This window comes from Eptatretus burgeri, chromosome 3 (genome assembly GCF_056783735.1).
Source record: "Eptatretus burgeri isolate ZD-2024b chromosome 3, Ebu_testis_v1, whole genome shotgun sequence".
NCBI classification, from domain to species: Eukaryota; Metazoa; Chordata; class Myxini; order Myxiniformes; family Myxinidae; genus Eptatretus; species Eptatretus burgeri.
In genome coordinates this window covers 3,685,900-3,698,420 of record NC_140963.1, presented here as the reverse complement: position 1 = coordinate 3,698,420, position 12,521 = coordinate 3,685,900, and the positions used below count along the sequence as shown (strand labels likewise).

Genomic DNA, 12,521 nt, shown 5'->3' with positions numbered 1-12,521 from the left:
GGGATGGTTATGAGATGTGTGTTGGTCCCCATGGATCTGGAACTGTGAACCAGAACAAATTAAGTTCCTTGACTTTGCAAGAAGTCATGAACTTAGGGTGGCTGGTTCATGGTGTCAGCGCCCACAGGCTCATCGCTGGACTTGGTATTCCAACACTGGTGGTGTGGCAAAGGAGATTGACCACGTGCTCGTTGATGGTTGCTGGAGGATGATCCAGAACTGCAGGGTCTATCAGAGTGCTCAGTTCCTCAATGCTGACTTCTTGTCGCAACTCTGAAGTTGCAGCTTAAATCTGAGAAAATGGTACCATCCCAGCCTAAACTGAATGTTGGCAAGCTCAAGGATGAGAGGGAAGCTGTGGAGTTTGCAAACAAGCTGAGTGGAGACTTGGGGGGTCTGGGTGCTTTGGGAGGTCCTGAAGAGTTGTGGAGTGCCTTCAAGACCACCGTCCTTGATGTTGCCGGTGGATGTCTTGGAACTTACTGTTGGGCAAAGAAGAATTTTGTCTCTCAAGGGACACTGGATACCATTGGCCAGAGTTGAAGGGATCGGCGAAATGGCAGAGCTGAGCTGTTCAGGGAGCTGAGGCGAAAAACTGTACGTGCGCTCAGGGTGGACAAGGAGGCCTATGTGTGAGGAATCTGTGAGGGGGGTAGAACATCACCTGTGATCAAGTGATTTTTGTTCTGCTTACAGTGGAATTTGCATATTGTGTTCCTCCAAGCCCATCCCTCGATGTACTGCAGTTAGAGCAGAGGGTGGTCGGCTCTTGACAGAGGAGTCTGAAGTGAAGGCCCGCTGGGCCGGTTACTTTGAGCGGCTGTACCAGGCTGATCCACCAGCTGTCAAGTTGGATGTCAGGGATGTTACTATCCCAATTGCTGACCCTCCATTCAAATGTGATCCATCTTTGTTTGTGGAAACACAGACAGTGGTGAACCGGTTGAAATGATGTAATGCTCCTGGGATCTGTTGCATCCATGCTGACGCTGACCTTCTGAAGAATGGTGGAACTGCTGTGCTGGTGGAACTACTATACTCGTGTCATTGCATGCAGTTCCGTGCTCTGCCTGGAAAACAGGCATCATCCCAAATGACTGGAAGAGGGGCTTTGCTGTCCCTCTCTGGCAAGGGAAGGGTGATTGCCAGGACTGCAACAACTTCTGAGGGGTGACGCTGCTCTCAGTGCCAAGCAAGATCTTTGCTCAGTTAATTCTTGATAGGGTTCGCCACCATCTGCTTGAGCACCAGCGTCCAGAGCAGTCAGGCTTTATACCAAAGAGGTCAACGGTTGACCATATCCTTGCTCTTCGGGATATCCTTGCTCTTTGCTCTTGTTCTTCGAAAGTATCCTTCCTCACCGAACGCAGACAAGAGTTTCGGCAGGGGCTGCTTGTAGCCAATGTTGATCCCTGGAAAATGTTTAATTCAGTGAATCGGGATGCCCTCTAGAGGATTCTTGGCCTTCGTGGGGTGCTACCAAAACTGATCAATCTGATGTCTGAACTATACTCTGGTCCTGAGACTGCTGTGAGATGTGGTGATACCATCTCTGACTTATTTCCAGTTGTTACTGAAGTTTGTCAGGAGTGTGTACTGGCCCCCACACTTTTCAGCACTTGTGTGGACTGGATTTGGGGAAGATGTCAGAGAGATCAAGCTGCGGTGCATCGTTTGGGAATGTCAAGATCTCTGACCTTGATTTCGTAGATGATGCAGTAATCTTTGCGGACACGCTAGGTATACTTTTGGGGGCCCTTGGGGTGCTGAATGATGAGTCAGTGCCGCTGGGATTGCAGGTTTCCTGGGTCAAAACTAAGATCCAGGCTTTCAATGACATCTTGGATGCTGCCATCTTGTCTGTTTCTGTTTGTGGCAAGGATGTTGAGGTCACAGACAGATTCCCTAACCTTGGCAGTGATATTCATGTCTCTGCTGGCTGTGAGCCAGAGGTCAACAGATGTCTGGGTCGGGCCTGGGGAATCATGGGGTGTGGCACTGCTGAAACCTTTGCAGGAGGACGAAAGTCTGAGTCTTCAGGTCCTTAGTGCTTCCAGTCTTGCTCAACAGATGTGAGACTTAGACTCTGACCAGGGACCTGATATGGTGACTTCATTCCTTTGGTGCCAGGTCTCTTCAGAGAATCCTTGCTGATCGCTGGTCAGACTTTGTGTCCAACGAGCGTTTTCTGAGAGAGACTCAAAAGAGATTTGTTACCTGCGTAGTCCGTGAGCATCAGCTGCGACTGTATGGAGATGTGGTTCATTTTCCTGATGCTGATCCTGCTCACCATATTCTCTCAGCGAGGGAGCCTCGTGAGTTGAGGAGGCCAATGGGCTGACCACGTGCCTCGTGGTTGCAGCAGGGTGATCAGCATTTCAAGGAGATGGGGATTGGCCAGGCATCTGCCTGGGGGATGGCCAGACGGAAGCCCCTGGAATACCGGTGGAAAGTGGACGCAGTGATGCACTGCTCCAGCGTATGCTCCCATACCTGAACTGACCTGACCTGACGCACCATCTCTTTCATCTCCTTATTTAACATGTTGAATTAGTTCATCATTCCTGGTGTTTCTGTCCTTTATAACATCCTTAGAAACAGTAAGTTTCCTGTTTGGAATGATTTTCAATTTTGTTTGACTGCCAGACAGGCAGAGTTAAAAATTACGTCATTCCTCCCTGCGCATGCACAATATGGACCAATTCAGAGAAAAAAGCACTGCGAAACTACAGGTTCGTGCTCAGATTTCTGTTCCACCATGTTCAAAATCTAACATTTAAATTAAATCAAGTAGTTCTTTAATCATAGACCGAGGTTTGTCCACATATTGAAAGTGAACCTATTGCATAAGCTCTCTTTGTACTTTGCACACAATATAACAAAATCGAATTGAGGAGTCATTAACATCAGGTGTTCCTTTACACATCCATAAAGCGAAAAGCCCACTTTTCATGCTGCAGAATACACATCTGTCAGGATTGACTGTTTGCTTAAAACAAAATGGCTCAAATTTTAGTAGAAGATAGGCATCGAATAGAGACTACTCTCGAAGATAGAGATGAGTCCATGCATTCACCACTCTGAGTGAAAGACACCTGCCTCACTCCTATTCAAACTCTCCTCTTCTTCATTGTCAAGTGGTGGCCCTTTGTCCCGTCGGTGTCCAATCTCCTGAAAAAGTATTATGTGTGAATTTTGTCTTCCCCTTCATTATCTTCAGCATCTCCAGCAGATCCCCTCACTATTGCTTCCTTTCTTCCATCGAAAGTCCTGTCGCTTTCAGCCACTCCTCATAGCTTTGTGCAGCTTGGCGCAGAATCAATCTCGAAGCTCTATGTTTGTCCTCTTTCTGGGAGCAGAGGCAGATGTTGATTATGGAGGGCTCTGGGCATAAAAAATATTTAGGCCCAAAACGCCCCAAAAAATAAAGAAGACAGCGTGTTATTTTTGCACTTGCTTCACCTGTGTTGCTTTCGAGTCAACTGCAAAAAATATGGAGGAATTCCCATGTTTTATCGCCTTTTACCCCCCTTGGAAAAAATGGCCATGTTCAGGTGTTCCATGGCCAAGCATCTTGCCATTGCTTGCCAGGCTAGCCATTCCTTAACAGTTCCATTGGAGTGTTTGCTCGAGTGATTAAACGACTTGGCGAGTGCTCCGCAAGACGATTGGTATTGAAACACACCACAGCACTCGCAAGGGTGTGTTCAGTTGCCAAGTTTTTCTTTCGTATTTTTCTTGTACACATAGACGAGGCTTGTGGAAGACCTAAACATTTCTTTTAGAGTGCTCGACAAGTGGCTTAATCACTCAAGTAAGCAGTCCAACGAAACTGTTGATAAGGAACAGCTGGCTCAGCAAGCTGATTGGTAATTGAACACAACTCAGCAAATGTGCGAGATCGAGGACCTGTTTCTGGTTCTGCCACGTGTGCAAAGAAACAAGTTGATTTCGGGTGATTTTCATCCTTTTTGTCGTGGTTGAGCGATTTTTGCTTTTCAGCACTGCTCGGGTCATTTTGTTTCATCCTCGGACCTTGGGACAGGTGCACTGATTTTAAAAAAACGCAACGTTCTGCATGTGCATGTATTAATCCATTTACTAATGAGGGTTTGTTTTGTGATCAAACAATACATTGAAACGTGGATTTGTTGAACAATATCAATATGTATTAACATGAGGAATTATGCAAATTTTATTGTGATAATTGTTGTATTTGAAACATTAAATGTCGTTATCATTCCAATTGCTTTCTCCACTCTCAAAACCTCACCCACGAACTTCATAAGAGTCCTGTCAAGTTAAAGATCAGGGAAAACTTTAAATCGATTTATTACATCACAGTGCTTTCTTTCCTGAGATGGAGCACTCCCTTTGTGCTGTGTTTATCACCATTCACAAATTGATAAGTTTTTGGCGGCAAAACGAGATCCCACATTCGGGGGCTGTCTCAAAAGATTGTGAACCAACAATCGGTTGTGTGGCACCATGCAAATGCATGGCCCTCACATTGCCTCTGCCTGGGGCCCACGTTGAGCTTGGGGCCTACGTCGAGCTCAGGGGCCCGCGTCGAGCTCGGGGGCCCACGTCGAGCTCGGGGACCCGCGTCGAGCTCGGGGGCCCACGTCGAGCTCGGGGACCCACGTCGAGCTCGGGGGCCCACGTCGAGCTCGGGGGGCCCACGTTGAGCTTGGGGGGCCCACGTCGAGCTCGGGGTCCTGTATGCCAATGCATTAATCTGCCACTGTGTGGCAGCGACTGTATGTCCTTCCTTCGATCTGGTGAACAAAACTGCATGCAATATTCCTGATCAGGCCGAACTAAATTACTGCCCAGAGTTAACACAACCTCTTTTTATATATAACTATCAGGGTTACCCGGTGTTGCCTGGGTGGGGGAAGGAGGGTTAACTAAGAAGTGGGAGAAGCAGGAGAGCCGGTGGGGCTGAGAATGTGGCAGGCGGATCGGGGGCAGGAGAACCGACGGGGTGGGGGGGATTTTTTAGGGGGTAGGAGAGCCAGACACCAGTGGTTTGGTAAAGTGGTCTTAAGTGGCTTCAAGTGTCTTGGGGTCTTACGGGTTTTTGAGGTCTTAAAGGTCTTCCAGGTTATTGGGGTGTTAAGGGTCTTTGAGGTCTTGCAGTTCTTCAGGGAAAGACTTAAGGGTCTGTGGGGTCTCAAGGGTCTTTGGAGTAGTCAGGGTTTAAAATTGTCTTAATTGTGTTCGGGGAATTCAATGGTCTTAAGGGTCTTATGGGTCTTTGGGGTCTTAAGGGACCTTAAGGGGTCTTATCTCCCAAGCATGTAGAAAGTCTTCTCTCAAGCATGTATTCTAATCTCTCAAGCATTTTTGTAAAAGGTTTGATGGTTCTTCAGGGCCTTTAAAGGCAGAGGTTGTGGATGAAAATACACTTTCGACAACCCCTGGGTTGGACTTGGTCGATGTGCCAAATTTAGTGGTTGTCGGTCCAGCCGTCCTGGCAAAAAGTGCGAAAATACAGACATACATCCGATAAATAGTTTTTATGAGATTGATCCCAAGTGAATTCAACCTAAACCCTATGAGCTTTACCTCTCGCCATTGGCACTGTACTGTCTGCTTACCCCCTATAGTTATTACCAAATGCAGATCCTCCTCCGAAGTGACACGCTGCAAGGCAGCCCCTTCTTGTATTATGTTATCTCTATTTTCATAATTCTTATCCATCACAGTACGTTACATTTCTTGATGTTAAACTGCATGGCCAATCGTTTGCCTGATCCGTGGAAGTAATCCAAACGTTCCTGAATGGGATTCCTTGCACTCGAGTTTTGTGTCATCTGCAAATTTGGAAAGCTGACTCCTCACCCCACTGTCCAAATCATTGATGTAAATCATGAATATCAACAGCGAGAATTGCTTTGCAATACATCGTCGACCGAGAATTAACAGGGTCCAACTACACTTTTTTAAAGTTTGAGAAAAATGAAATCAAAAATTCAAAGTGGAATTGCCGCTATCTCATAACATTTTATTTTCATATCGTGTGCTACATAACAGGTACATATAAAGGTTACATAAAATAATCTTACTTAGTTTCCTCTGTTGCCCTTCTACATGGACTTCTTCTAAATTTGAATGAAATGTCAGATAGACCCTGTTAATTCTCAGTCGAAGACATGTCTCCGACTGGCCCCAATGAATGTTCGGGAGATAAAAAAATTTGTTTGCGTTTAACGCACAGTTGTTCCAGTACAAGAACCAAAATGAGGAGGAGGAGGAAGTAGAAGAAGTAGAAGAAGAAGAAGTAGAAGAAGAAGAAGAAGAAGAAGAAGAAGTAGAAGAAGAAGTGGTAGAAGAAGTGGTAGAAGAAGTGGTAGAAGAAGTGGTAGAAGAAGTGGTAGAAGAAGTGGTAGAAGAAGTGGTAGAAGAAGTGGTAGAAGAAGTGGTAGAAGAAGTGGTAGAAGAAGTGGTAGAAGAAGTGGTAGAAGAAGTGGTAGAAGAAGTGGTAGAAGAAGTGGTAGAAGAAGTGGTAGAAGAAGTGGTAGAAGAAGTGGTAGAAGAAGTGGTAGAAGAAGTGGTAGAAGAAGTGGTAGAAGAAGTGGAAGAAGAAGTGGAAGAAGAAGTGGTAGAAGAAGTGGTAGAAGAAGTGGTAGAAGAAGTGGTAGAAGAAGTAGTAGAAGAAGTAGTAGAAGAAGTAGTAGAAGAAGTAGTAGAAGAAGTAGTAGAAGAAGTAGAAGAAGTAGTAGAAGAAGTAGTAGAAGAAGTAGTAGAAGAAGTAGTAGAAGAAGTAGTAGAAGAAGTAGTAGAAGAAGTAGTAGAAGAAGTAGTAGAAGAAGTAGTAGAAGAAGTAGTAGAAGAAGTAGTAGTAGAAGAAGTAGTAGTAGAAGAAGAAGTAGTAGAAGAAGTAGTAGAAGAAGAAGTAGTAGAAGAAGTAGAAGAAGTAGTAGAAGAAGTAGAAGTAGAAGAAGTAGAAGAAGTAGAAGAAGTAGAAGAAGTAGAAGAAGTAGAAGAAGTAGAAGAAGTAGAAGAAGTAGAAGTAGAAGAAGTAGAAGAAGTAGAAGAAGTAGAAGAAGTAGAAGAAGTAGAAGAAGTAGAAGAAGTAGAAGAAGTAGAAGAAGTAGAAGAAGTAGAAGAAGTAGAAGAAGTAGAAGAAGTAGAAGAAGTAGAAGAAGAAGAAGAAGAAGAAGAAGAAGAAGAAGAAGAAGAAGAAGAAGAAGAAGAAGAAGAAGAAGAAGAAGAAGAAGAAGAAGAAGAAGAAGAAGAAGAAGAAGAAGAAGAAGAAGAAGAAGAAGAAGAAGAAGAAGAAGAAGAAGAAGAAACCCCATGACCCACTGTGTTTGGGTCTATTCAGCAAAATAAAAGGAATAGCAATTTTCATTTTCTGATATATTTTGTAGACAAAAAACCAACACAGACAACGAGGATAACAAATGGAGATAAAAATTCATTCAACACATGCTCGAGCCGATACTGGAACTAAAATTAAGAACCACCTCTCTAAACCACCGTGTTTTGTTCATTTCTGGGCTTTTCCCATTTAATGTTAAAAAAAAACATAACCTGATGTCGATGCATGAAGCAAAAACATGTCTCCGGTTTACGTGCATATATAATACATGGTGGTTAGATACCTGGGATCATTCCAATTACACTGGGACATGGACTAACACCCAGGCCGAAGACCTGAGGCATGCCGATCTGTGCTGCTTCATGCAGTGGCAGCACATAATTTTATTGGGGTGGAGTCAGGTCAGCTGAACACTGACCCACGTATAATATGTGATCTTTTCTGTGTCTAAAATGGTATAACAGTGAAAAATTGATGAAATGCCACGAATCTTGAACTTCTTCTGTAACCTATCACAGTAAAACGATGTACCAAGTTTCAGTTGAATATGTTAAAGGGTATGGGGAAAAAAAAGTCTGAAAAACTGCAGGTGGGATGGATGGATGGATGGACAGATGGACAGATGGAGAGAAAACCTGTAGCCCCTGTGGTGAAACTGGTCGGGGATTAATTGCAGTCCGAGAACTGATCCTTATGCTACCGCATAACTTACATCCTCCAGTTCACAGCCACTTTGTTTGCTTTCTATCACAAAGCCATTTTACAATCCAGTTCGCGACTCTGCCAGGCATCCCTCAAGCCCTAAAATTAGCCCAAACCTTCTACGTAGTACCTTATCAAAAGCAGTTAGAAAGTCTGGATGAACTACATCCAATGGACTTCCCTCATCCACCCAGTCAGAAACTGCCTCATAGAACTACAATAAATTGGTAAAGATGACCTCCCCTTTAAAAAAATCCATGCGAACTACCTTCAATTTGTTTGAAATTATTTAAATTGTTTCCTATCGGTTCCTTAATTGACGTCTCAAACACCTTCCCCACAGCTGAAGTCAAATTCACACGTCTAAAGTTCTCAAATACTTTCCTGAATCCTTTATTAAATAATGGTATTACATTTGCTGCTCTCCAATGATCCGGTACCTGTCCTGACTCCAATGAGCTGTTAAAGATATCTGCCAACACCATGCTTATCTGCTCTCTCTCCTCAAGAAATCCTTGCTCACCTCCTTCATCGATACTCTCAGCTATTGGAAATTCCCATTACTGTTCTTGTGTAAATGTAAAAGCAAGAAAAAAAAAAAAAAAAAAACGATTTAATAAGCAGGCTATATCAGCTTCCTTGTCCACCTATTCTCCTGTGCTATTCATCAAGGGGCCCACACACTTGTCTTAAGTTAAAAGTGTAACATTTCGCTTTGATTTACAGTTTAATTTCTTAACTGGAACTCAACAATGTTGCAAGATTAGGGGACATTTAATAATCTTACTTTTGCTGGCAAGAATATAACCTTTTAAAGCCAAATGATTTGGGGCACAGGCAGCGATTTTCTCACTTGAAAAAAAATTTCACTCTCCATTTTTTGGGGGCACAAATTTACGAGTATGACAGGCAAATAGCAAGCTGCCCCTGTGTATTTTGGACATTGACTGACACACACACACACACACACACACACACACACACACACACACACACACACACACACACACACACACACACACACACACACTTCCAGCAGAATTAATGTGACTAATAAGTCTGATCTATAATGAATAGGAATGCTCCCACATTGGAGTGGATTAACAAGATAGCGAGCTTTTCACCTGACCAGCTTTTCAATGAAAAGACAAAAAGGGAGTTTTGTAGAACATTGTGCCTTGGTGCTTTTTCCTATCCAATTGTTATTTTAAGATCCCTCAACCCCCTCCCTGCCTCACCTCCTCCCCCCACTCCTTCCAGAAGAAGTTCAAATGTTTTGGCCATTTTCTAAATGCAGTTTGTTTAGGGTTGTCCAGTAACAATGTAAGTAATCCATATAAATGATGAGAAACAAGATACTCACTCAAAAAGGGCAATGATTTTCAGCATGAAATCTATGATTGCAAACTATTCATTTACCTTACTTCCAGGAAAGCCAATGGGACCTGAGGGACCTGGAAGTCCTCGAAGACCACGGGCACCAGGATCACCCTGACAAACAAGAATATCATAACGAAGACTGAATGAATGATAATTTGGGTACCAAGACATCAATGAGATGTTTAGCCAATCATTTCAGTTAACCTTTCAAGTAAAGTATGGGGTTCACAAAAGCAATACCAATTTTCGGCAGATAACTGGTCATTTTTATGCAGGACCCAAGCACATACACAAATGAGGACACTCGGGAGGACACATACCTCTGCCAGGCTGAACAGTTTACGTTTTGTATCCCACTAATGAGCTGGATCTGAACCAAAATCAAATCCGCTTGTTCTTGTCACTCATCGACCTTGTTTTTTCATAACTCATCCACTTTTTGAGATAGCATGATCTGTCTAGTTTTTCAACCTCTCAATTTTAGAAAGTAGGCCGATGTTGACCTCTCGACCTCAAAAATAAATGGTGGTTGAATTCATTGACCTGACATGCAAATCCTGTTCAAATTTCAAGTCAATCGGATGAAAATTAAGGATTTGAGAAATCTGAAAAAGTTGTTGACCTTTGGCCTATGATGATCTTTTGACATTTTGACCTCAAAAATGAATAGGATTCTGTCAGGCCACCAACTCCACCATTTGGTGAAGTTTTGTGAAGATCCCTGTAGGCAATTAAAGGTGAGCAGACAGACAAACAAATGGAAGTGAACAAACTTGTCAAAAAAAAATTTTTTTTGATAAGTAACAAACAAACAGCAGACATTGGTGAAAACATAACCTCCATTCACCTTCGGTGGTGGAAGTAATAATAAACACATATACACATATACACATATACACACACACACACACACACACACACACACACACACACACACACACACACACACACACACACACACACACACACACACACACTTGTAATACTGTATATCTATAATCACAAAATCTCAAAATCTCTATTCAATATGTTGAAATCTCAAAATCTCGATAAAGTATGTTAAATCTCAAAATCCCTACACAGTATATCAAAATCTCAGAATCTGTATATAGTATGTCAAAATCTCAAAATATCAATCCAGTTTGTCAACATCTCAGAATCTCTATGCAGTATGCTGAATCTCAAAATCTCGATAAAGTATGTTAAATCTCAAAATCTCTATGTAGGATGTTGAATCTCAAAATCTCTATGTAGGATGTTGAATCTCAAAATCTCGATGCAGGATGTTGAATCTCAAAATCTCAATAAAGTATTGTTCGGAATTCGCGCCCGCCGGCGTGCGGACAGCCGCTTTTAGCCGAATCGTGCCCGTACGCCCACCGGAAGGACAATTCAGTCACGACTTTCCGGAACAACGCCGAAAACCAGTCACGGGTGTGCTCCAAGCACACCACAACCTTGTCCGCACTCTACCCGCTCGCTACAGGGTCCGATCGCCAAATAATCGATTTACCGAGAGATTGTACCTCAGCAATCATGTATTAATCGGTATTCGGTATTAATCATGATCTGTGTTGACCAAGGACGTTTCTCCGAATAAAGGGCATTTATCTTCCGTTTGTTATAACTCAAGCATTCCAAGAGATGTATTGAACTATTTTAACATTGTCCTTTAATGTAAGTTATACGTTTATGGTTCTGACATCATGCCATTTAAACAATTAAAGAGGTGCTTTTCGAACTTGATAAACCACAATACAATAATTAGCCTCATTCCATTTTCTGGTAAAAGTGATTATTCACACCAAAGAATACCTTTTCTCCTGCCACACCGAAACCAGGTAATCCTTCTTGGCCTCTTAGACCTGGACTTCCACCTTCTCTATTGAACTATTTTAACATTGTCCTTTAATGTAAGTTATACGTTTATGGTTCTGACATCATGCCATTTAAACAATTAAAGAGGTGCTTTTCGAACTTGATAAACCACAATACAATAATTAGCCTCATACCATTTTCTGGTAAAAGTGATTATTCACACCAAAGAATACCTTTTCTCCTGCCACACCGAAACCAGGTAATCCTTCTTGGCCTCTTAGACCTGGACTTCCACCTTCTCCCTGCACACCACCATTGCAATCCACTTGTCATCAGATTAAGTCTTCATGCCCAATGTGTATCACTCCAGTTTATCTATGCTATAAGAGAGGTGTGTGTGTGTGTGTGTGTGTGTGTGTGTGTGTGTGTGTGTGTGTGTGTGTGTGTGTGTGTGTGTGTGTGTGTGTGTGTGTGTGTCGCCATTTTTCTCAGAGATGGCTGAACAGATCTTTGTCAAACTTTCAGAGGTTCATCAATGAGTGCCAGGGATATATGTATATATGTGTGTATATACAGTCGATGAGGCGTAAGTCGGCAGCGTGTAACTCGTCAGTCGGCAGCGTCAAAAAGTCCCGAATTTATCTCATGTTAAATCCCTTTGAATAAAGGGTCATCCCTCTGTAAGTCGTCACTTCGTCTAAGTCGTCAGATGTTGTCCCTTCCCGCGTAATGGAAACTCAAGTAAATTACCACTCCTAACTCGTCACACGGAACTGCTGCCTCGTGAGAAGCCTGATTTCATGGAATCGTGATGCTCGCTCATTGGTTTACACCGTCAGTGATAGTCTATTTATAACTGCGTACACACGTTGATCGCACTGCAGGCAGGACAATGGCGATTAAGCGTAAGCTTACAACTAAAACCTACCAAGAAAAATACGACATCATCCAGTTTTGCGAGGCAAACCCATTGATGAAGAAAACAGCCACAGCTGAGAAGTTGGACATCAAACGGCAGACATTGAACGATATCTTGAAGAATAAGGGCAAGATATTTTGACAAGTGGAGAAGATCGCGAGGCCGGTGGTAAGTATGAAACGCGTGAAATGTGTGTCCTTTGAAGATGTCGATGACGCGCTCATCATCTGGTTTCGGCAAATGTCGGCTCAGCCAAATTTTCGGTTGGACAATGAAATGTTGCTGCTGAAGGCACGTAAATTCGCTGCGGACCTTGGGTATGATGATGCCGAGACCTTGCTGATGCACTGGATAGACAGATTCAAAGCGAGG

General features: G+C 43.1%; 1 protein-coding gene across 1 annotated transcript in view; it reads right to left on the bottom strand.

The window, feature by feature from the left end:
• LOC147029305 (uncharacterized) overlaps positions 1-12,521 on the bottom strand; it is a 415,972-nt gene that overhangs the window by 127,712 nt on the left and 275,739 nt on the right. The window contains exons 21-22 of the mRNA XM_085872263.1: positions 11,464-11,532; positions 9,452-9,523 (exon numbers count right to left, since the gene is read on the bottom strand). Coding sequence (XP_085728389.1) covers positions 9,452-9,523; positions 11,464-11,532 — 141 coding nt within the window. The remainder of the gene's footprint in view (positions 1-9,451; positions 9,524-11,463; positions 11,533-12,521) is intronic.